This window comes from Leucoraja erinacea, chromosome 8 (assembly GCF_028641065.1).
Source record: "Leucoraja erinacea ecotype New England chromosome 8, Leri_hhj_1, whole genome shotgun sequence".
NCBI lineage: Eukaryota > Metazoa > Chordata > Chondrichthyes > Rajiformes > Rajidae > Leucoraja > Leucoraja erinaceus.
The window spans coordinates 53,755,694-53,782,871 of NC_073384.1; the positions used below are offsets into that span (position 1 = coordinate 53,755,694).

General features: G+C 41.6%; 1 protein-coding gene across 1 annotated transcript in view; it reads right to left on the reverse strand.

Annotated features, from left to right (window-relative positions):
* Positions 1 to 27,178, reverse strand: part of tgfb2 (transforming growth factor, beta 2) — an 80,400-nt gene that overhangs the window by 38,867 nt on the left and 14,355 nt on the right. The window contains 1 exon segment of the mRNA XM_055639725.1: positions 11,748 to 11,911. Coding sequence (XP_055495700.1) covers positions 11,748 to 11,911 — 164 coding nt within the window.

Consider the following 27,178-nt stretch of genomic DNA (forward strand, 5'->3'; position numbering starts at 1 on the left):
GGTCCTGTGGCATCAGCTAATACACGGACCACTTATGGTCAAACCCTCGTCAGTAGGTACGAGGGCTGGCACGTGACGTCGTGGGCTAGGGGGGAGTGTCCTGCTACTTAAGATTATCTCACCTCGAGACCTTAGCAGTCAACCGGTAGCTGAGCTTGGGAGAACAACCTCGTTCAGCTGCAGCAACAATGTTAATATAGTTAGCGCACCAACCTAATGTGTCGAACCTGAATAAACGACGGTTTGAACCGGCCTGACGTCTCACCTTTATTCACCACGTATGGTGCCGCTACATTAGTTTAGTTTAGGGATACATCATGAAAAAAAGCCCTTCGGCCCACCGAGTCCATGCTGACCAGTGGCAATCCGTACACTTGTTCTATCCTACACACTAGGGCCATCTTACAGAAGCCAATTAACCTTCAAATCTGCACATCATTGGAGTGTGGGAGGAAACCGCAGCACCCGGAGAAAACCCACGCAGTCACAGGGAGAACATGCAAACTCAATACGGTTAGCACCCGTAGTCATGATCGAACCCGGTCTCTGGCGTTAGAGGCAGCAACTCGACCGCTGCACCACTTTGCCACCAAACCGAACACACAGTACAACGCACAAATTCTTTTAAATTTGTTCACAACAAACAACAATCCAGCAATCTCACTAACTGGAGGGCAACTGTTGTAATTTTAGTGAAGGAAACTAAATAAAGACTTTAATGAATAAATGGATTTTGAGACCCAATATTCCCTATTCAAATTGCTATGGGGGCATGTCTGAGTTTGGGATCCAGAGGGAATCAATTCAACAGCTTTACCATTGACATTTAATTTTAGCTCTTCGCTATTATAGGAACATGTCCACGGCCTGCATTGAAATATCCCATCCGGAGCAGGTGGGAACATCAACGTCTTCAAAAAGAGACGGGTAAATCATGGCTTTTTTTTCTTCTGCCTGTGGACGTTCTAGGCAAGATATCCTGAAACCCAGCATACTTTCTGCTTTACCCCTCAACTAACAATAATGGACTATATTAACAATCGCCACAATATGTATGTAACCTTGGTCCAGTATGATTTAGTGCAATTTCTCAATAGCCAGTATTAGTTGCAAAAAATAAACACAGTTTGTTTCTGCCCTCCTTTATGTTGCAGCTTGATATTGGTCATGTTTTAAATTATATTTTTAGTATTATTCGTACCTTTAGCCTGCACCATCCCACTATCACGAACACTGCTCCTGTAACTAGTCTGTTTGGTTTCAGTTCTCTCCGAATTTAAATGTTTCAGCAGCGTCTCCTCTTGTCCCTCTAAGCCTGAGTGAATATAAGCCCAATCACTGCAACCTCCCTTGATATATCAGTGTTGCCGTCACAGGAATCAGTGTGGCGAACCCTGCTGCATTCCTTCCAGAGTAAGAAAATCCTTCCTCATATAAGACCAAAATTCCACGCAATACAAAGTGTGATGTCAGCAAGATCAGATATGATTGCAATGTGACATTCCTGCGCCTACTGTTGTCATTATGGGGGCCAAGTGTCTTCTTTACCACTTATTTCTCCCACATCCTTGCTGTAATTGACTGATGAACAAGGCTACTACATACATCCCTTGCCTAATCTACTGCTGGTCCGAGAACAAGTTGCCTTCCTGCCTTTGCCACCATTGTGGATTATCTTATATTTGTTATATTGCATCTGGTATGAATTTGCTGACTCATTCAAATCTACCCAAATGAAACTGGACACTGTCCATATCTTCCCCACAGCTCAAGTTCTCACTCAGCTTTATTTCATCTGCAAATGTGGGTTAGTACATTTAGCTTCCTAATCTAAATCATTTATATATATATAATAATAATAATAATAAATTTTATTTATGGGCGCCTTTCAAGAGTCTCAAGGACCTTACCCCTCCATATATATTATGATAGCCGTGCTGGACACCCTGAACTGTGCAGTACCCAACTAGCCAGCCACTCAGAAGTGAATATACATGTATAAATTGAATGGAAGCGTAATAATATCGACCTTCATCTGTTCATATGTAAATATGTCCCATTCAAAATGAATTAATGGCACAATTAATTTTACATGAACACTACCTTCCTTAGAACATTATGCATTATCACTCATGACCCATAGATAAAAGATTGAGTTTCTTTGCATCTGCATCTGTATCTGTACCCTTTTTGTGCATAGATATTTTTAATTCAGTTCCAAAAGCCTGTTCCAACTATGCCATGACTCCATTGGGGAATTGGGGGTGATTAAGGGCTCAGTTCAAGAACTCATTGTCATCCCAACCAGTGAGCAAGAACTGACCAGAGGTCTAGATGGTACAATAGTAGGATCACTGCTGTAGCACCCAAAGAGGCAGGAAACCTTTTCCGGGGTTATGTCCATGCCCGGGTGGGATTAGAAAGGGAATACGCCCTGTCTGTGGGCACCCTGAGGGAGTTTCGGGACCGCTGGGCTCCGCAGGGTGTTGAATGTATCCTCAATAAGGATTGTATCATAGTTGTATGGTAGTTTAATACGGATACATGTTTGTATTGTATTATGGTGGTGGGTTCTGGCTTGTTTTATTGTAGTGTAAATATTATTTTTAATAATTGAATAAATTTTGTTGTAAAAAAAAAAAAAGAGGCAGGAAACACCATTACATTAACTAAAAGACCATGCACCCATATGATATTCAGGGTTTGAACAGCGAGGCAATTTGTAGGAAATAAATCCTCTGTAACCCGCGTCTCACATTATTTTAGACCCTCTACGAAGCTGGTTCTGGTGACACCTACCTGAATATCAGAAATATTCACTGCCCTGTCTCCGCATCTATTTACGTGGCAGATGAAGTCATTCAAGGAAGGGACTTGAGCAAATAAAATCAATGCTGTGGTAATATTAATTCTCATTTCCCATCTAATTTCAGTATGGGCTATATATTCAGCCCCTACTTTGTGAACATTGCAGGTTGTATTATATTTTATATTTAACAAGCCTACTGAAGCCAAAAGCAAAAACCAAAAAGGCATAAATGTCGATACTCCAGACATTTCTCTTTAAAAGTATCTTCATTTATCTCATAAATCAACCTTAGTCAGTATAGCTTCCCTACACCACACGATCACCTACGTCCCCACACCCTCACCCCACCTCCCAACATTCACACTCTTTCCACTTCCAACATTCTATGATAAAAAAAACAACTGGATTGATTTTGGCTGCAGGCATTTCATAACTGCTTTCAATAAAATTAACTGTCTAAGTATTTTCTACTTGGCTCTGGTGTGAACTGAATTGACTCACTTTTGCGTGATACTTTTATCTAGCAATCTCACTGACAATGAACAATGCTCTTCCAAAGAAATCAGTCAGCTAAAAGGACTCAAAATATTTCAGCCTTTTGGTTGGGAGTCAAGAGCTAGGTTTCCTGTGATACCGGGCTGGCTTCAGACATTCCATATCTCAAGACACAGCAAGACTATCAGCTTTACTACTTGAGCTTTGGGAAATTATTACTTAAGGCAGAAATGTACAGCGAAGCCAGGCTAATACAATTCTATTGCTAGCAGCTCAAGATAACTCTCGAAGGTAGCAAGCTGGGCTGACATCAATTTAAATCGTCCAACAAATGCTTTTCTGAATTATATTTCTGTTTTGACTCTAAGTGATTCATGAGTCAAGATATTCCCACAGCTGAGTGCTGCTGGCTCAGAAATTGCCTTCATGATACAGGTGGACCACAAGTTCAGATTTAACACTGTCAGGGTCTTGTCTGCTCTCTCACCAAAACGTAACAGATCCCATGACACTATTTTGAAGAAAAACAGGGGAGCATCCTTGATGCCATAACTATTATGAATGCCTTCATTTCTTTTTATACAACAGGTTATTTGGTCATTCTCACAATTATGTCAGCCGTGTCCACACCTATATCAGGTGTCAGCGTTTTACGGGGAGGAGGCAGGAAATGCAGTTGAGAAGGAACGATAGATCAGCCATGATTGAATGGCAGAGTAGAGTTGATGGGCCAAATGGCCTAATTCTGCTCCTATTACTCCTGAACTTATGAACCTCAAAACGACTTCATTGGCTGTAAAGCATTTTAGGATGTTCTGAAAGAAATGTGAAAGGTACCATAAACAAAATCCTTTCTTTCTTTATACTACCATTTACGGCTTGGTTCCAATGACAATATTTTATTCTTGATCAAATTTCAGATCCCAAACTACCACTGCCACTTTCGCTATTTACTTGACTTTATGAGATCACCTTGTAAAAGGTGGGAAAGTAATGCTGCTTCTGGAAGACAACTCTCACCATTTCCCTTGTTGTCAAACACAAATTACAATTCACAATGTTTTTTCAAGCAGCAAAAGGGACATTATTTTTCTTAAAGTGATTTTAAAGTATTCTGGTTTACCTTCCTGGGACATTATTGACATAACTCAATTTTGGCACTGTTTCTATTTGCAGCAAATCTACACCGCCTTTCAATGAAAAGGAAAAAAAGGAAAAATGATTCTGTTTAACGTTTATCATGTAAAGATAATAAGCCCTTGGAAAGATACAATTACAAAAGCAACATACCATCATTTTTGCAGGTCTATAAGGAAGCAAGTCAGCCTCCGGTGGTCGGTGGTTAAAAGTGCAGATGAATGCAAACTCTTTGTACAACTGCACACATGTTAGTAGAAACTTAGTAATGAATTGCACTGTATAAATAGGCATTATATTCTTGTCACAACTACTTACGTGTGATTACATAAGGACAATTTAGTTACTGGAGAAGAAGCCCAAATTTTCTGCCTGGATTAGGATCCCATGGTGAGTCAGGTTGACCAAAACAGCAAGTTCAAAAGTGATGCTGCACAGGAGGGCTGCACAGGTACCAGTTGTGCATAACTTCTCTACATGCACAAGATAGACACAAATTGCTGGAGTAAAACAACGGGTCAGGCAACATCTCTGGAGAAAAAGGATGGGTGAATATTCGGGTCAGGCCCCATCCTCAGTCTGGGGAAGGTTCCCCACCTGAAACGTCACCCATCCTTTTTCTCCAGATATGCTGCCTGACCTGCTGAGTTGCTCCAGCACAGTGTGTCTGTCTTTGGTATAAACCAGCCTCTGCAGTTCTTTGTTTTTTACATCTTCTCTACATGCACCACTTACAAGGACGTGGCAATCGCCATCTCCCCACTGACGACAACAAATTTCATGGTACCATTGCTGATTTCATTAATTGACTTCTTGAAGAGGTGCCAGCACTGAATATAAACACTTCATGAAGCCATTGTCCAGCATTGGAAGCATTGAAAAGAATGGTGCCAGCATAAGCAAAGGATCAGACCCTCTGATTCTTTAATGCAAAAGACAGACACCTGCATGAGATTATGCATGTTAGAGGCCCCTAGAAACCCCAGAGAACAAGAAAGACCTGCGACTTGCAAAGCTGCATTTGCAATTACATCCTCCAGCAAGCCCAGGTCTGTGGCTTGGGGCCAGGAATGAGGGGGAAAGCCTATGTCCCACAAGAGACGTCCCTGTGGCTGGCCAGCACAGTGGCTGAAACTAGGCGGGCACGATGATTGGCCTCTGGATGAACGTGAGCTTATTGAATAAACGGTGTTGACCATAACTTGTACATTCAATCCATGAGGAAGTCCCAGTCTACCCAGGGAGCCCGGTGCACTGCATAGGCACACTTCATTGATTTCTCAACCTTCAGAAACCTTGGTAACTGGGAAAAATCCACATGCCTATGACATCTGTTGCTCTTTAATCAAGCAAAAAGATTAATTCTCCTCTCCTCCAGTGGAGTACATTTATGACACACAATACTTTAGAGCTGTGCAATGTGATGTATACAAGTCACTGCTCTTTCAGCAGTAACCCTTCCCTCTCCTGGCAGGGGCATTTAACGGGAACACCTACCATAGAAAATGACAGATCTTTGTCACTGATGACTGAGATGACATATCTCAGGAGCCTCTTAGGGGATGGACCCTTTAATCAAAGCCTCTTACCCTTCCTCCTTCAGCTTCCTCAGGCAAATTACTCTTGCCTTTGGCTCCTTTTACTTACTGCTCATAATGTTGAAACCCAATGTAATTTCCTTTGAAGTACCCATTAAAAGCACCAAAATACATCACATAGAAACATAGAAATTGGGTGCAGGAGTAGGCCATTCGGCCCTTCGAGCCTGCACCGCCATTCAATATGATCATGGCTGATCATCCAACTCAGTATCCCGTACCTGCCTTCTCTCCATACCCTCTGATCCCCTTAGCCACAAGGGCCGCATCTAACTCCTTCTTAAATATTGCCAATGAACTGGCCTCAACTACCCTCTGTGGCAGAGAGTTCCAGAGATTCACCACTCTCTGTGTGAAAAAAGTTTTTCTTGCCTTTCACAACATTAAGCACAGTGCGCAGCCTCTCTCCACACACAACGCGTGGTCTGCAGCAGAAGACTCTACCTGCAAGTGACAGATGATCCCTTTCTGTAGTCCATCTCTGCTGATAAGACTTGCTTCCCTAGGCATCCTCTGCACTAAGCATTAACTCAACATTGATTCAGTTTGTGTAGGAAGGAACTGCAGATACTGGTGGAGTAACTCAGCGGGACAGGCAGCATCTCCGGATAGAAAGAATGGGAGACGTTTCGGGTCGAGACCCTTCTTCAGACTGATTCAGTTTCACAGGCATGTGCCGGTCGAGCATTGTTTGTGGATTTATGTCAATTGTGCTCCTTTCCCAGGTGCACCATGCGCCTGCAGGTTGCTGATTTAAGTTTGCATTGTGTGCTAGGAGCATTATTACTTCAAAAACGTCTTTCACAATTGATTTTACACTCTACATCAATCATATCGTAATTATAAAACCATGCACCACATGACAGAATTCCTCGGCTACAAATATTTGCTTTTTTGCAGGGAGTTGATGGGAGGGTGGGGGAGGAGTTGGTGGGCGGAGAGAGAAACACAAAGATTTCCTAATACAATAGGACAGGCAGGTAGGTGCTCGAAGAATATTTCAGGTCATTGTTCAACCCACAGAATTATGCCAAAACATCACTGACCATTCATTCTCCTTCTTGCTACAGATGTGACCTGTCTTGCTAAATATTTCCAACATTATCTCTTCTTATTTCAGCTCTTGAGCAAAGGCTCAAAAGATTGTTTTTTAATAGCCTGTTTTGCTAGTTTGTAAGAATCTCTTAACTATTCTCCTGGGGAGGGAGCAGAAGGTCAGGGGACCTGCTCTGAGCCATCTGAAAATGATTTGAGTCCAAACTGGGAGACCGCAAAACCATTCACTCTGTGGATTTTCCTGTTGTGAAATGTGTGTGTGCAAAGTTTCCTTTTTGATGTGTTCAGAAACTTGCTAAATGAAAAATTGCAGCCATTGATCTCATTCAATGCCAGAAGAAGCCAGAAAGAGCCTAATGGTCCACCCCTGCCCCTGTTCTGTAGTATATGTCACTACCTTTCATTTTATGTCACTGTACTCCCCCTCCCCCCCACCCCCCCCCCCCCCCCCCCCCCCCCCCCCCCCCCCCCCCCCCCCACCCCCTTCGGGTGCACCATGTCATGTCATTACGCTGCCACTGTGCCATCTTTGATTTTATTGAAGTATAAAGAGTTTGATGGCATTGTGCCATCTGGCATCCAAACAATGAATAGATTATATTCTCAGCAGCACATCAGGAGGTTTTCCAATCTCCAAAATAAACATGGCGCTGATGTACTTGGTGCTGGCATTGTAGAAAGAGAGGACTTAATGCAGACTATTATACAGTGGCCTTAAGGAAATAAACAAATCCCGTCATCCCTATCCACAGTCAATTTACTTTTCACCAAAACAAGATGAACAGCCCACAATGAAATAGCAAGATGTTAATTTTTCAATTTTAAATAATCAAAACAAACTTTTAATGGTTTTTCAAGAAGTTTTCTTTGCAAAGAAATCATTTGCAATAAACTTTGTCGGCCCTATAGTAGAAGCGTCCACGTCGCAGGGCTGGAAACTGGAAGTATCCGGAGCTAATTCTGCTACCACCATCATCTATTGCGACAAGTGATGGCTTCCATTGATTGTCACCGGAAGCTTGCGTCCTTTTCAGGATTGACGATGATAGCGAGGTCAACATTTGTAACAAGATGGACACGAAAAGAAGATAAAAGTTGCCAAAATTGCACAGCCCAAAAGATGAAAGAAGTTATAGATTAAATTACAGATTCCAAAAAGAACCAATGTTGAACATCTCCTCTTAAACAGAATGGCTCCTTGTACACTAGTCAATAAAGGATTCCCTAACTACATCACAACGCCGCTGAATTTCCTCGTAAATTCGCTTCAGAAAATTCAGCTTCATCATACTGCGGTCCTAATTTCACGCAGAGAAGATTGATGAAATTTAGGTGGTTCTACACTGCACCTAATTAATTTATCTCAGTTCAGCCTCACACCCATTCCAGCCCTGAGCTACATGATAATATGGTCCATTCCACAATCCAAGTACAACACACACATTTTTCTAAATTGAGAAGGGGCAGTAAATAATGCTTTGACATTTAGGCACAATAGGCCTTAAAGTCTCCGGTATTCTAGTATTTCTAAACTCTAGTATATTCTAAACTAGTATTTTGAATGATCAGTAACCTTTTGATGCTTTTTCTGTTACTTGTGTATAGACATATATCCCTTTGCAACTCTTTGCAGTTTTTAGCTTCCCACATACAGGTACTTTCTGACATTAAATTATCTGGGTCTCAATCCAATTTTATTCTTCCTATCTGTCCTACGAAATATCACATCTTAATGTTATCTAACCAGGATATATACCTATGTCTATCCATCTATCTGACTTAAATATGCCAACACTTAGGCCCAGTTTGGTCCATGGGTTACAGATCCTGACTCATCCTCCCAATCACAGTGCTTGTCCTTGTTTTTGGTCCATGTCTTCTCAATACTTTCCCTTTTTGCTAATAACATTTTATGAAATGTCCACTGTTCCAATCAAATGGCACAATTCCAGTGGCCAGTCAGAGGAGCTTTGGGTAGATCATCAGCAGAGGATGGGTTATCATCAGAGGACATCTCATCATCAGAGGATGAATTATCATCAGAGGATGAATTATCATCAGATGGATACTTCTACAGTTGGTCCACAGGTTCAACAGTAGAAACAGCAGTTCCCATGAAGATAATTGCTTTAAGAAGTCTTTCTTTTGCAAGAAATCTTGCTGGGTTGTTGGCACTTTCTGTGCACCTCTTGAAATTACAGTGTATTGCAATTACTGTGTACTATCCCACTGAAGATCTGGAATCAGAAAATGTACACATGTACAATCTTGCAGTTGTAGGATTAAGAGAATAGCTCCTTTGGTCCACCAAGCTAGTGCCGGCGATCAGGTATATATCTTTATTGATCCCATCTCCAACACTCAATCCGTAGCCTTGTGTGCCATGTTCTTCAAATTCACATCTTGTTACGTTTTCACTGAGAGCACCTGTCCATCCATCCACCTCAAGCAGTGTGTTCCAGATTTCAACCACCCTCAGGCTGAAAAGGTAATCTTTCTCAAGACCCCTCTAAATCTCCTGTCCCTTGCCCTAAAGCTATGCCCTCTGGTCACAGATACCTATGCTCAGTTAAAAAGCTTCTCGCTATGTACCCGATCTATGCCCCCAATAATTTTGTATATATCCATCAGATCCTCCCTCAATCGATCCAATCTCTTCTCACAGTTTTCTATTGAAAAGTTGAAATGTTTTATCGTGGGCAACTTCCTGGTCTCTACCTCTGCACCCTCTCAGGCGCAAACACATCCTTCCAAAAGTGTGGTGACCAGAACTGCACACAATATTCCACCTGTGAACTAACTAACTTGTTTCAGTCTGTTTCTTTCCACCTTACCTTCTTACAAAATTGCAATAGAAAATGTCTCCATGTGCTCCTGAAAGGAACTGGTACGAACCCCCTGCACAGTTTAGTTTAGTTTATTGTCACATGGAACAGTGAAAAACGTTTGTTGTACGCGAACCAGTCAGCGGAAAGACAATACATGATTACAATCAAGCCATCCACAGTGTAAGAAATATTGCTGTTGAGTAGAGATTTCAAAGAGTGGAGCGATTGTAATGCGTGAGTGCAGATCCACTTTTGTGACCAACACACAAAGAGTCGCCTGGTTTGGGCGCCATTTTGGATTAGTATCATTTCAGATAGACACAAAATGTTTGAGTAACTCAGCTAGACATGCAGCATCTCTGGAATGAAGGAATGGATGACGATTCAGGTCAAGACCCTTCTTCAGACTCATTTCAGCATGTTTCGAAACACATTATCATTTCTAACCCAAAATCAAAAGCTCGGAAAAAAATGACAGATCCATATGCTTATGATTTAAATAATAATCAATAACATAAGAAAACCTTGAATACTGGATTATTGCTACAGCCAAAGCTCTAGTATGATTAAATACGAGAAACATTATTTCATTGCATGTGATTCCAGGATTTATATGAATGTTGCATCAGAAAATTCAGATCCTTTTCCATCAGAAAGAATTTTATTTTTCCTGGGACATAAAATGAATGGTTATGTCAAGAGTGCAGTGGGAATATCTGTGCACTGAAGATATAATATTTATAACTACGTTATCCTCTGGCTGCTCAGCCACCATTTGCCTCAAGAAATACAACCTTTTATCAGTAAACCTCTTAACATCATGAAGTCTCCATTGTAAGTCTTTAAACATTTTTGAATTTAGATTTACTATTGTTGCAATTTACAATTCAATGCAAGCACTCTACATTTCTATGTAGAAAACAGCAAAATGCTGTATGCATTTAATAGCCAAATGGTTTGTCCTGGAATAACCAAAGGTTCACTCAATGCTGGCAGTGAGGAAAGCTAAGTTTCACAACACGGAAGGTTGTGAACATTAATTCCACTCACTTGTCACTGAACCATCTTAGGATTCATGTATTCGTTCAACCTCTGCATGCATCGTTACTTTCCCATGCCGTTAGAAGGTCCCATAAATCAAAAAGAAGGGTTTGGCCCGAAACGTTGCCTATTTCCTTCGCTCCATAGACGCTGAGTTTCTCCAGCATTTATGTGTAACAACCAAAATGACTAACTTTGACACTTGCTAACATCGTTTATCTCTAGTGAAGAATCCACGAAGATGACAAGTATATTTTTCACTAATACCCAATTCACTAATGCTCTTCAGGAAATGAAAATTGCCCTCTTTATACTGTCCGGTTTATATGTGATTTCAAATGTGCAACGATACGATTGAGTGTTCAAAGCTCTTTGAAATAGCTGAGCAAGACAAGGAGTTAAGAGACAATCTGGGATGGGCAGTGAATACCAGCGATGCCCACACTCCATTGACAAATAAATAAATAGAAGAAAGTTTACCCATTTGCAACACTTACTTGGCCGCTGGAGATGAAGAAACATAATGGATTCATAAAACCAATGCACAATTACTGAACCAGATTCTCATCACATTAACACCAAATAAGGGGTGAGAGATTGTAACCTTCACATGGTCCGCCATGTTTTGACGAATGCAATCAACTTGGGGTACACAATCAAATCAGATCAAATAGAACAAGTTGTCCTACAACTTTAGGCTGTGCAAGCCATACACAAGAAGAAGAAGCAGCACCAAATAAACTGCATATCAAATAAAATTATATTTAAAAAATGAGAGGTTACCTGATAAAGTTCTATTCGTTGTTCTTCGACTTTTGCCTTTGGATTCTGCATACGAAATACTCTGAACTCTGCCTTCACCAGGTTGGAAGCATTTCTTTCCATTGAACTGACATCAAAAGGCACGTGTCTGAAGTATCGGTTGTATTGTGGGGATGAGATGACATCTACGTAGAAGTGTACGGAGCAACATCAATAAAGATCAGCAAACATTGCAGTAGTTTCAACTGAAGCAAGTACACACAATTACAAGGATCTATAATGTCAATTAGTGACCCTAGATGTTCCTATAGAAACAGAGCATAGGAAATATTCCCCATTCCCAAGCTGCATCAGAAATCAGTTTTATTACAGAGACTGGTCTATTTAATAACAATTTATTTCAGAAAGAAAATGGCAGCATGTTTTAATGTTATGGAAGCAACCCATTTGGGCTTCAGGTGTATGAGAAAATGTAAGTGCTGATTTACAAAAGAAGACCCAAAGTGCTGGAGTAACTTATCAGGTCAGACAATATCTCTGGAGAACATTGATAGGTGACATTTTGGGTGGGGTTCCTTCTTCAGACTCAGGTCTGAAGAATGGTTCTGACCAGATACATCACCCATCAATGTTCTCCAGAGATGCTGCTGGACCCGCTGAGTTGCTCCAGCACTTTTGTCTTCGCATGGCGACACAATGGCACAGCGGTCCGTGCGGTTCCCGGAGGTTGCAGGTGGTTGCAGGTAGTGGAAGCAGGTAGGGAGACTGACAAAAACCTCCGAGAACCTCCGGGAACCACACAGAAACCTTGAGTGGGGTGCAAAGTCTCCAGAGGTTTCAGTTCAGGTTTCCTAAGTGGGACAGGGGAATTACAGCACCAGAGAACTGGGTTTGATCCTGAATACGGGTGCTGTCTTTGTGGAATGTGTATTTTCTCCCCTTGACCACGTGGGTTTTTTTCCGGCTGCTCCGGTTTCCTCCCACACTCCAAAGATATACAGGTTTGTAGGTTAATTGGCTTCTGTAAATTGTAAATTGTCCCAAACGTGTAGGGTAGTGCTAATGTGCGAGGTGATCACTGGTCGGGGCAGACTTGGTTCGCCAAAGGGCCTGTTTCCATGCTGTATCTCAATGACCACATGACATTACAATTTTGAAGATAACACATTACAGTAGCTCTCTGGAATATTCATAAAATATCTGAATTAATGTAGCTGTGACATTAGTAGTTCACCGCAACAGACAGGAACCAAATGTATTCACATTCCCTAAGATATCAGGCTTTAACGTGAACTATTTCAATAAAATATTGAATTACAAATAATATGATTGCTATGAATTAACAGGATGTAATTTGATCTCAGAGGTTCAGCCCAAATTCCCTAAACAATGTGAGTTGTCACAATGCTACTAATAATGATACCTGGATTTTTAAGTTAAAAAAATGGCATTATTTGTTCTCAACCAAGCTTCATCCTATACATAAGCATGCTCTTTTCTCCTGAGAGTTAATCTTTATAGGATTAATTATTTGCTTTTTTCTTACAATTGTTGCTATTTAATTTCCTTTCCTTGAGGAAAAGTGAAAAACATCGAAATGATTTCAACTTCAGGATGAGGAAAACCTCCCTACGGTTTAGATGTAATCCAAAGGTGTCCATTACTTGATTAGCAAATCGCATATACCAATTTGTAATGATTGGGTGAGGGGAGAAAGATTTAATAGGAACCTAGAAGGTAACTCTTTCATACAAATGGTGGTGAGTATATGGGACGAGCTGCCAAAGGAGGTAGTTGAGGCAGGTACTATCGCAGTGTTTAAGAACCATTTGGACAGGTACATGGATAGGACAGGTTTAGAGGGATCATGGGCCCATATATATTGCAAGCAGGTGGGAATAATGTAGATGGTACATGTTGTCGGTGTGAGCAAGTTGGGCCGAAGAGCATGTTTCCACACTGTTTGATTCTATGACTTTATGATTGCTTTTTTACTTTATTTATTTAAGCATTAAATATCCTGACAGGTTTCAGAATGTATTGGTACTGATGGTCTCAACCAATTAAAATAATGTTAAATACTTGTTAACCTGATTTACAAATCACTTATTCTCTGTGGTTTGGATAATGCAATCATATAACAAACTTTGGGAATCAAAATCTGTGTCGACTGAGACATTAGTAGAGTTAATACAATTATTTTGGATCACAAATACTCGCAATAACACAATTGCCTATGTATTTGTGTGTCAGCTACAGCCTTGGTTGTTTAATTTTTAATGTTAAAAATAACAACAATTTGGGCACAATTTGAAAGATGTGGAATTATTATGAATGCATTTCGTTGTCTCTGTACTGTACACTGACAATGACAATTAAAATTGAATCTGGGGTATTAGACTGCATCCAATGGTGGTCAATGTCATAAGAAAAGAAGGGCCGAAGGGCCTGTTGCAAGGCCGTATCTCTAAAGTCTAAAGATTTAATGCTTCTAATATCAATCGCTCCACTGTTTTAAATTATTTTCCACTTGCAAATTTAACACTACTTCCATCTGTACTGCACTCTAGTGTAGGGTTGCCAACTTTCTCACTGCTAAAGAAGGGACAAAAGGTCAAAATAAGGGACAAATTCCCAACGGTAATTCGTTGACCGACTCGGCCATGGCTGGGTGAATGATGAGTCGGCCCAGGTGCTGAACTGCACACAAAGCCCAGCCGGTGGGCCAGCTGAGGAGTTTTGGCCCGGGTGCCGGTCTTTGTGCGTGACGTCGTGTGCAAAGTCCAGCACCCCATCCATTCGTGTATTTTCTTAATTTAATTCTAATGTTCCTGGCCTATCTTGGTGATTTAATTACCCTCCTCAATCTGGCATTTTATAAAAATGTGAACATTTGACACTTAATTTATATTGGAAATATTACGTCTAAGGATATTCTATTCAATACTCCCCAATAATTCCAACATCACCCTTTCCACTAATTAACTATTTTCTATCATTTAAGCAATTTAATTTATGTGCCCATCTTTTGCCCTGAATTTCAGCTTTAATTTCAATTTTGTGTGAATTCAAAGTATTTCAACGCTCTCGGGTTGTCAAGATTGTCTTAGTTGTCAAACCAAACCTGCCGCAGCTCGGGGACTTGACTATTTGTTCTCTGTCAGTTACGTGAAGCATTCATATAGAGTAGCGACATTGAGTACTGAACTCAGTGTTGCAATGTTTTCCCTTTGGAAATGTAGTTCTACTGCAGTCAACACAAATAAACAGTTATGTTGTGAGATCACCCTTTCTGCTCAGTAGAACAAAGCTAACCCCAGATATTTTTGAATCATTTTGTATTTGGGAATCCTTTGGCATTTTCTCTAGCATGTGCAGTGATGAACTACTTTCTAAAGTAAAACAAGGAATGAGGGATTGACTGTGGACAGCACAGCCGCGCAGCAGTAGCGCAGTGGTAGAGCTGCTGCTTTACAGCGCCAGAGACCTGGGTTTGATCCTGACTACAGGTCTGTACAGAGTTTGTACGTTCCCCCTGTAATTGCATGGGTTTTCTCCGGGTGCTCCCGTTTCCTCCCACACTCCAAAGACGTACAGGCTTGTAGGATAATTGGCTACGGTAAAATTGTAAATTGTTCCTAGTGTGCAGGATAGTTCTAGTGTGCGGGGTGATCGCTGGTCGGTGCAGACTCGGTGGGCCAAAGGGCCTGTTTCAATGCAGTATCTCTAAGGCTTAAAGACTTAATGCTTCTTATATCAAGATTTGAAAAGGAGATGGACAATATTGTATCTGACCTGGTAAAATGTGAAACATTGTCAGGAAATGCAGTGAAGTGATCTACTTTACTGCTGCCACCGTCATGACATTCATCCTTCCAATATGTGAAAGAAACTGATCTGTACATTGCAAACCTTGAATATTTTAATTACACTTAAAGGAAAATATGAAGCCTCAGTAATGCTGTTTACTGAGCCTCTGAGCAAAGTCCTATAAAACTTGGCACAGTCCAACAACACACCGTCCAAATAAGCCCAAGGGATATTTCCCAGCAACACAAAATAATTAATTACTGCTGTTATGTACGAGTCTGCACTCCTGGTAGGGGAGCTGAGAACAAGGGGGCATAACCTTCAAATTAGTCAAGCCATTCAGGGGTGAAGCCAAGATGTACATCCTCACATAAAGAGTAAAAGTAGTATGGAACTGGCCAATTGAGATTGATACACATTAAGCCAGATAATTAAGGTTCATGGGTTCAAGAGAGGTAATGAAACTAAAACACAGTCTAGCAATTATCTAATTGAAAATCAGAACAAACTTGAAGGGCCGAATGTCCTGGTCCTCTTCCAATGTTCTAGTTCTAGTCTGTAGCCAAGGCTGTCATGAGTCATCATTTGGAGTGATAAAATAAAGCTTCTTGACGTTGTTATCTATGCTATTTGGTAACTCGTCAAAATGGCCACCATTGACAGCAATTCTTCCAATGTGGGCTTTGAAATGTTGCCACACAAATCTTGGCAGTGACATTCTGGTTTATTTTCCACAATCTACAGCCCACATGCCCTCAGAACAAGGTGGTTGATAGAAAGAGCAGTTAGTGGCCAGCACAACAATTTATCTGACCCATATGAAATATTTTTTTGAATATAGAGGTCACGATGACAACACTTTTGGCAAACTTATTTCAGTTTCTTTGCACAGAATTAATTTTTCTATCCATTTCATTGGGACAAACATTTAACTGTTTCAGGACTGAACTTTAAATTTCCCGAGTAAATGAGTTTCATTTTACAATCTAACATTAAAAGTTGTGGAAGTAAAGGCCTGGTGTTGTGCTCAACAATGAACCATTGGCATATGCCGCCAAGCTCAAAGAAGATTGTGCACAAAATTCTGCCAATCACTAAGGAATAGGCTTTCTTTTCATAACCTGTTGGGCCGCTGTTCAATGGAATCCCCGACATTAAGCAACTGTGTTGACACAAAAATGGATGTGCAGCCATTCACGCTGAAGACTTTGCAGTGTGAACAAACCAGGAAAGAAAATGCACAATCTTAGGTTAGTATTTTAAACCTTTTACCGAGCATGAAATAAAGATTGCATCTAAAATTATGATATAACTTCCATTGCCCACTGTGGCAGGGAATTCCACAAATTCACAACTGAGGTGAGAAAACGTTTTTTTCTCACCTCAGTCTTAAATGGCTTTGGCCCCTGGTTCTGGACGCCCAACATTGGGAACATTTTTCCTGCATCTAGCTTGTCCAGACATAGAAACATAGAAAGTAGGTGCAGGAGTAGGCCATTCAGCCCTTCGAGCCTGCACCGCCATTCGATATGATCATGGCTGATCATCCAACTCAGTATCCCATCCCTGCCTTCTCTCCATAACCCCTGATCCCTTTAGCCACAAGTGCCACATCTAACTCCCTCTTAAATATAGCCAATGAACTGGCCTCAACTACCTTCTGTGGCAGAGAATTCCACAGATTCACCACTCTCTGTGTAAAAAATGATTTTCTCATCTCGGTCCTAAAAGAACCTTAAACTGTGACCCCTAGTTCTGGACTTCACCAACATCGGGAATAATCTTCCTGCATCTAGCCTGTCCAACCCCTTAAGAATTTTGTAAGTTTCTAGAAGATCCCCCCTCAATCTTCTAAATTCTAGCGTGTACAAGCCGAGTCTATCCAGTCTTTCTTCATATGAAAGTCCTGCCATCCCAGGAATCAGTCTGGTGAACCTTCTCTGTACTCCCTCTATGGCAAGAATGTCTTTCCTCAGATTAGGAGACAAACACTGTATGCAATACTCCAGGTGTGGTCTCACCAAGACCCTGTACAACTGCAGTAGAACCTCCCTGCTCTTATACTCAAATCCTTTTGCTATGAATGCTAACATACCGTTTGCTTTCTTCACTGCCTGCTGCAACTGCATTCCTACTTTCAATGACTGGTGTACCATGACACCCAGGTCTCGTTGCATCTCCCTTTTTCCTAATCGGCCACCATTCAGATAATAGTCTACTTTCCTGTTTTTGCCATCAAAGTGGATAACCTCACATTTATCCACATTATACTGCATCTACCATGCATTTGCCCACTCACCCAACTTATCCAAGTAACCTTGCAGCCTCCTAGCATCCTCCTCACAGCTAACATTGTCCCCCAGCTTCGTGTCATCCGCAAACTTGGAGATGCTGCATTCAATTCACTCATCCAGATCATTAATATATATTGTAAATAGCTGGGGGTCCCAGCACTGAGCCTTGCGGCACCCCACTAGTCACTGCCTGCCATTCTGAAAAGGACCCGTTTACTCCTACACTTTACTTCCTGTCTGCCAGCCAGTTCTCTATCCACATCAATACTGAACCCCCAATACCGTGTGCTTTAAGTTTGTATACTAATCTCTTATGTGGGACCATTCAATCGCTGGCAGCAATATTGATATATTTGCTTTTAGCAGCAAATGCACATAAATCCTAATGTTGCTGTTAGTAACACAACAATCATGGTGAATACCGGTAGATTGTGTCAACTGGACAATCCTTGCCATTAATTAATTGTAATCAGCAAATGACTATAGCAAAGTAATCACTGAATGACCATTAACCATAACAAATTCACTTTCAACATGAGAGGAATAGATCGGGTTGATAGTCTCTTGTCCAGAGGGGGGAAATTGAGGACGAGAGGACATAGGTTTCAGGTGAAGGGAAAAAAAATTTAATTGGTATCTGAGAGGTAACTTTTTCACACAAAGGGTGTATCGATCGAGCTGCCAGAGGAGGTAGTTAAGGCAGGTAATATTGCAATGTTTAAGAAACATTTGGACAGGTACATGGATAGGACAAGTTTGGAGGGATATAGATCAAACGCAGGCAGGTGAGACTAGTGTAGCTCGGACATGTTGGTCGGTGTGGGCAAGTTGGGCTGAAGGGCCTGTTTCCACACTGTATCACTGCTCTATGACTCTATGAAGTGTTAGGTTGAAAACTACCATTTTGATATTTTATTTACAAGGTGTAATGGTCCTATTTTATCCAAAGGCTTAAACATGGGGTCCTGGAAAGTAGTTGCAGAGAATTTCTGTTTTCTATCCCGTTATGATATTTTCATCCAGTGGATGGGGGTGATTCACTCCACCCATAGCACTCAAAGGATTTACTACCAATTTATAGAATTGTGGACTGCAGTAAAGATGATAATTTACTATATTTGAAATAATGTGTTGGCCTTTCACAATTGATATAAACCCATCCACTATTTCATTTGATTCTCCATGCCAAGAATGTGAAGATACAAAAACAATAATTAATTCCAGTTAGATGAGCCACATATACAGTAGCCAACCAAAACAAACAACATAAGTAATAGCGCCAAAGACAGATCTGTTTCTTTAGTTTACATCTTAAACTAATGATATTAGATATTGGGAAAATGTTAATCTTTCAATTCATCTCGATTACTAAGTAGAGATTTCTGTTTCCAGTCAAATAAGAAGTTTTTTTAATCTGACTACAACTTAGGATGTAATGACCTGTGAGTTATAATCACTGCCTGCAATTGCCCCTCTCTCGTGTGATCTAAAGGAAGGACTATTATTGCTGATGATAGCAGCACAGTCTAACAACAAGCCCCATACCCCATGTGACAGAGAAGCCCTTTCAACTTCAACATCCAGAAAGGTCCTCCCCACACCTTAGCCAGCTCTCAAAGCAATCAAGATTTTTAATATTTTTGTGATTTTGTTAAGATCTCTCAAATAAATAATATTATACATTTTACAAATGTAGAAAAATGAAAGGCATATAACTTGAAGCACGGTGGCATGGTGGTAGAGTTGCTGCCTTACAGCGTCAGAGACCCAGGTTTGATTCTGACTATGGGTGTTGTCTGTACGGAGTTTCTACGTTCTCCCCGTGACCACGTGGGTTTTCCCCGGGTGCTCCTGTTTCCTCCCACACTCCAAAGACATACAGTTTCGTAGGTAAATTAGCTTTGGTAAAACACTGTAAATTATCCCTAGTGTGTGTAGGATAGTGCTAATGTACGGGGATCGCTGGTCGGCGCGGACCTGGTGAGCTGAAGGACTCTTTTCCGCACTGTATCTCTAGTTTACTTTAGTTTAAATTGCAGACATGGGAGTCTGAAACAAAAACAGAAATGCCAGGCAAACTAAACCAGTCAAGCAGTATCTGCGGGAAGAGAAATCAATTCATGTTTTGGGTCAGCGACTCTTTCTCAGGACTGAGGGAAGATCTCCAATTTTCAAAGCAGAGCTAAGGGGAAGGGGAGCGAGATACAAGACAAGAGGCCTTATGAAGATAGGTTACAATTGATGTTGTTATAGAAAGCATGAGTACTACACGACTGTTATATTGATATAAATGAAAGACTTTCACGAGCAATATTAATTAATTAAATACACTGAACAAACCATAGATAATTTTCTTCAGTCTTACCCTCTCACCTGTGTTAGCCTCATTTTGCAGCCTCACAGTCTACATAGAAATCAATGGATTAGTAGGAGAACTCATGGAAGTCCCACTGGACGCCTCAAAGAGTCCAATACTTCAACATATTGAAAACGAACATAGCATTACAATAATAAACCAACACCGATATTATGACAATGGTCTGAAGAGGGGTCTCACCCGAAATGTCACCTATTCCTTTTCTCCAGAGATGCTGCCTGATCCGCTGAGCCAGTGCAGCTTTTGCGTCTACTAACATGACAAAAAGTTTGGAATTTACAAATGTGATTTGATTACGTACCCGTAGAAGTTGCAGTCTTACTGGCGTTCAACAGATAAACAGGCAAGTAAACGGTAAACAGATAAACCGGCAAGTAATTTGATACCAGGACACATGGTAAACATCACCCGCTGGGAAGGGACAGTGGAATCTTGATCTATGGCTCCAAAAGCTTTCCTCTACTGAGGACTTTCGTCACTTCATGTCAGTGTAAATTGACATTGAAAGAGATTGATTGTCACATTTAAGTAACATTTGCCTTGTTGCTATAACGTGTACTAACAAGGTCAAAGAATGAAAACCATACTAACTTTACTCGTTCATAAATTGCTTCCATTGACCACAAAAACTAGATGTTTTCACAAATGATCAGAACAAGGCTGAGGCATTCATCCCCTTGTAAAGGACATTACTTATGGAGAAACCTGACAGATCACATGTTAGGCCAAGATGCCTACTGTCAAATTCAGACTGTGGTACAGAATTGGGGCCTATTATAAACATGTAAAAGGAAAATTGTGGGGTGGGAGATTGCAACCTTCACGTGGTCCACCCTGTTTCGACTAATGCCATCAACCCGACGTGCACATTTGGTGGTTTGATGTATTGGTACAGGTTGACCATTGATTTTCAGGTACCTTTGGTTCCAGAGCCTTGCCGTATTACCTATTTGGCCGGATCACAGCTTCGGGAGGCTGAGATACCAGCCCGCAAAGTTGGCCTCGGAAATCGGCTACGGGAACGGATCTGCTGGCTCCATCCGGGCTGGCGTTCCTGAGCCCTCGGTCGCATGCGGCAAATTTGACCTGACAATCGGCCCCGGAAGTCAGCCATGAGAACAGATTTGGCGACTCCGGCTGGATTGTCCGCAGGAGTCCAAATGAGGTTGAGATCGGCCGCCTTACCTGGCCTAGGCGCCATATTTTCGGGGTGATTTCCTGGGGGATATCACATGCACTCTTGTAATAATGTCCGGATTAAAGGAGACCACCAGTTGTTGGAAAATCGATGGTGGACCTGTACTTCAGTGCACCACATCACGTGGCCCTGGGCCCTCACATCGCACCATGTTACATTTCTCAGAATCAAACCCAGATTCGGAGTTCCAAATGATGCCATGGAAATGTAAGTCATACGATTTTAAACTTACCCTTAATGAAAGAAAAATTGAAGGCAAACTTATGTCAGAACATCAAGTACCAACGTTGGCAATGCATTATAAGGAATACAGGATGAGTGAAGGAAGGAAAGTTGGACACCAAGACAGACTTAATGAAAAATTCTCAATGCCAACGTTGAATTATATTGAATTGAATACTTTATTATCACAAGTCACAGTGAGATTCTTTGACTGAATTTGACAGTAGGCAGCTTGGCCCAAGATATGGTCTGTCAGCTTTCTCCAAAAGTAAAGTCCTTTATAAGGGAATGAATAGTTGCCACATAAAGGGAGCTGACAACATTATAAAGTATCATGCGCCAGGTCTGCCGTTGTTCCCCCTCCCCCCACGAGTGTCCTCCATTGTCCAAAGTCCCTCCTGTGGCACAACCCTCGGAAATTAATCTGCTACAGGGTACTAATAAAATGTAAATTAAAATTATCAAATGACAAGGCTTTTGAACTTCTCAAATGTTTCTGGGCCATTTCAACCAACAATTAGATTGGACAATGGAAAGTATACCTACAGGCAGACAAATGAAAGCAACTGTTTTCTGCTGCCATTTTGACTGACTGGAAAATATTTCAGATGCCATAAACAAGACTGATGGGGAGGGGTGAGAAGGTTATGTTGCCTGGCACTTATTTTGTTAAACTATACAATCTTTGTTTAAAACAAGTATTTTCATAAAGCAGGCAAACATTATATATTCTTCAAGAGTCCATTGAAAGGACTGAGATTATTTGGAGAGTAAACACTTTTGAAGAACCATTCGAATAAATTATTTCTCGCGCTTTTTCAGAACTTTTCGCCTATTCTTGGCTAAAGGAATAATATACCTAAAGTGGCTCAGGTTTAAAGAGGCTGGGTTTTCCCTCTTAACAGTAGTAGATAGGGAACAGGAAATGACAGTGTGGCCATCAGTTTCACATTCCATTCAAATATTTGCTTTGGGTCATAAGGAAAAGGGAGAGTCTTACCCACTCGCTGATGAAAGTGAAAATCTACTCCATGTGATTTCCATAAAAAGCATTCATTATGAATAATTCCATAAAGCTCTGATTCATAATGCAGATCTTCAATAAATAGGAGGGATTCTTAACATAGCGTACAGCTTCATTATCACCTTAGAGAAACTAGGGACCACAAATGCTGGTATACAAAAAAAGACACAAAATACTGAAGTAACATTAGCAGGTAAGAACGTGGAGAACATAGACAGGTGACGTTTTGTGTCGGAATCTTTCTTCAGTCTGAAAGATGGCCTATCCATGTTCTTCAGAGATGCTGCATGACCTGCTTAGTTACTGCAGTACTTTGTGTCTGTTTTCATTATCTCCTTAACGCAGTTCCATAAATGTATCATTGGCATAGCAGGCTTCCTGGAACTACCTGGTCCTTGAACTTGCTTGTGTGCCATTACCTGAAGTACCAGTTGATGTATTCTAAAGTATGGATAAATTGAGGATCTTACTTCCAATGCCAATTTTAATGCTCTGTTGCCAATAGTGGATAGCAAAGCTACGACGTACCTGGTGCGGATAATAAAAAAGATGGCACAACGTTTCAATTCAAGTTGGATGTTTTGCCCATCATTTGTGCAAAGGAGGGAGAACTTTGTTCTTTGTCTGCTCCATGCTGCACCAGGTTTTACAATGCTTAGTATTAGCGCAGAATGATTCACAAGAAAAATATTCTATTCTTTAAAATTGATATGCATCTTCTTGATGGAAACTAAAACCATTCTAAAATTCATTGGGAAAATGTATTATCATGTGCCAATTGAAGTGACCATCAATTGCACATTTAATAAATTAAAACATGCATTATTAGAATATTAGATATATTGTTTATTTTTGCTCACTTAGATTTAAGCCATCTTTCCAGACTATGCCTAAACACGTGGTAAATCACATTGCTGCTTTTAGGTGTTAATAATCAAATCATGTTATTGTTCCTCTTCTTAATAAAATGATGAAATCAAGATCATAAAGAAAAGATTATATACTTACAATTGGTGAACTGTATTTGGTGTGTTAATGCAATTATGCATTTTCAACCTAAAAATGATACACTACCTTTCTCACTAGTAAAAACATTTACTCTTTATATCAAATTTCTAAATTTCTAAAGTCTCTATATTATTTGTTTTGTCCATAACCTTATTCCATTTTGTATGAAAAATAATTTTACTGGGAAGATAGCTGAAATAAGTAACAAAAATCATAAAAATCCCCAATAACTAAAAATGCTAGCTTGTATAAATATGTTGACTGAAGTAAACTCATCAACTTAATGGAAGGCGAGGGTGAAAATGAGAAGCTAGTGTGATTTGGGTGGGGGAGGGATAGAGAGAGAGGGAATGCCGGGGATACCTGAAGTGAGAGAAATCAATATTCATACCACTGGGCTGTAAGCTGCTCAAGCGGAATATGAGACGCTGTTGCTCCAATTTGCGTTTAGCCTCACTCTGACAATGGAGGAGCCTAAGGACAGAATGGGATGGCGAATTAAAGTGTTCGGCAACCGGGATACAGGTAGGTTCAGACAGGCTGAGCGAGGTGTTCTGCGAAACGATCGCCCAGTCTACGTTTGGTCTCGGCGATGTATAAGGGTCCACATCTTGAACGACGGATACAGTAGATGAGGTTGGAGGAGGTGCAAGTGAACTTCTGCCTAACCTGAAAGGACTGTCTGGGTCCCTGGACAGAGTTGAGAGAGGAGGTATAGGGCCAGGTGTTGCATCTTCTGTGGTTGCAGGGGAAGGTACCTGGGGAGGGGGAGGCTTAGGTGGGAAGGGATGAATTAACCAGGGAGTTGCGGAGGGGATGGTCTCTGCGAAAGCCGGAAAGGGGGTGGAGATGGGAAGATGTGGTTAGTGGTGGGATCCCGATGTGACTAGTGGTGGGATCCCGTTGGAGGTGGCGGAAAGTTCGGAGGATTATGTGTTGTATGCGACGGGTGAAAGGTAAAGACTAGGGGAACTCTCTCTGCCGCGACAAGGGGAGGGGGAGCAAGGGCGGAGCTGCAGGATACCGACGAGATACAAATGAGGGCCTCATCTATGATGGGAGAGGGGAACCCCCATTCCATAAAGTATGTGGACATCTCGGTTGTCCTGGTGTGGAATATCTCATCGTGGGCGCAGATACGGCGTAGACAGAGGAATTGGGAGTAGGCGATAGAGTCTTTGCAGGAAGCAGGGTAGGAAGAAGTGTAGTCGTGATAGTTGTGGGAGTCAGTGGGTTTATAATAGACGTCAGTCGATAGTCTTTTTCCTGTGAAGGTGATTATAGAAGGGCTTTGTGAGATAAGGATGAGAGCTACCTTATCCAAGATCATTGCAAAAACGTGCAAATACCAGCAAATCATTACATGGACTAGGGTTACAAATCCATTTCGACATGTGATAAACCAAGGAATTTAGTGCTATTCATCTGCATCCATCAATCGTCCCGAATGAACCTGGCTAAATAGGACCTTTGTGAAACTTACCACAAAAATGTACACACGTATATAAACTATTTTTTTACAGCTACTTTTCTTCGCATGTAGGTAAACAAAAATGCTGGAGAAACTCAGCGGCTGAGGCAGCATCTATGGAGCGAAGGAATAGATGCCGTTTCAGGTCGAGACCATTCTTCAGACTGATGACGGTTGGGGAAGGGGGGGGGGGGGGTGCGGGACAAAGAAAGGAAGAGACGGAGACAGTTGGCTTGTGGGAGAGCTGGGAAGGGGAGGGGAAGGAGGGAGAAAGCAAGGACTACCTGAAATTGGAGAAGTCACTGTTCATACCGCTGGGGTGTAAACTACCCAAGCGAAATATGAGGTGCTGCTCCTCCAATTTGCACTGGGCCTCACTCTGACAATGGAGGAGGCCCAGGACATAAGGTTGGATTCAGAATGGGAGGGGGAGTTGAAGTGATGAGCCACCGGGAGATCAGGTTGGTTACTGCGAACTGAGCAGAGGTGTTGGGCGAAGCGATCGCCAAGTCTGCGCTTGGTCTCACCGATGTAGAGAAGTAGACACCTGGAACAGCGGATGCAATAAATGAGGTTGGAGGAGGTGCAGTTGAACCTCTGCCTCACCTGGAATGACTGCTTGGGTCCTTGGATGGAGTCGAGGGGGGAGGTAAAGCGACAAGTGTAGCATTTCCTGCGGTTGCTAAGAAAAGTACCAGGAGAGGGGGTGGTTGGTGTGGGAAGGGATGAAAAACAGGGAGTTATGGAGGGAACGGTCTCTGCAGAAAGCAGAAAGGGGAGGAGATGGGAAGATGTGGCCAGTAGTGGGATCCTGTTGGAGGTGGCGAAAATGTCGGAGGATTAGCATGTTAGATTGTATAATGAATGGGGTCTGTAATTGAGAAGTGTGAAATGCAGCCAATATTTATTTATCTTAGATTAGATTAGATTAAATCATGGTCATTTACACCAGCGGGCAATTACATTTCTTGCTGACATGAAGCACAGAGTAAACAGCATACAGACAGTAATGATAAACACAAATTCAGCACGTCGCCAAAGATTCTTATTTAATGTCTACAGATGCACTGTAGAAAACATCTTATCCAGATGCATCACAGTTTGGTATTGTAACTGCTCTGGCCAATACTGCAGGAAATTGCAGAGAGTTGTGAATGCAGCCAAGTCTATTTCACCACTCTCTGGAGGTTCAGGCAATCGAGAGCAGAGTAATTGCCATAACAAGGGCTGAGATGCATCCCATCAGTATACTTTACAGCTCCATTGAAGCGTTGTGAAGCGTTACAACCCAACTCCCCACCAACCTCCCCCCCGTCCCCGTCCCGTCCCCGTCCCAACCCACTTCCTCACGTCAATAACCAACTCTTCCATCTTGCTGACATCATGGGCTAGGTTGTTGTCCTGGCACCATGACACAAGGTTCTCAATCCTCTTCCTTGCCTCATCATTGTTATTGATCTACCCGACAACAGTGGTATCATTTGGCAAATGTAAAATGAGTTGGCGTTGCATTTGGCCACACATCATGGATGAAACAGAGATTGACACAAAATGCTGGAGTAGCTCAGCGGGACAGGCAGCATCTATGGAGAGAACAAATGGGTGATGTTTCAGGCCGAGACCCTCCATCAGGCAAGTCAGGGAAAAGGGAAACGAGAGACATAGACAGTGATGTAGAGAGATACAGAACAAATGAATGAAAGATGTGAAAAAAAGTAACGATGATAAAGGAAACAGGCCATTGTTAGCAGTTTGTTAGGTAAGAATGGGAACCTGGTGCAACATGGGTGGGGGAGGGATGGAGAGAGAGGGTGTTCTTTCCTACACATGGATGCACAGAGAGTTGATCAAGGGTTTGAGCACACATCCCTGAGGGGCACCAGCATTGAGGGTCAGGGTGGAGGACATATTATAACCAATTTCTGTCAGTCAGAAGTTCCAGAAGCCATTTGCAAATGGAGGCCCCAAGTTCAAGATCTAGAGATGTTGGGATGAGCTTATTCGGTATCATGGTGTTAAAGGCTAAGCTGTAATCAATACTTAGGTGT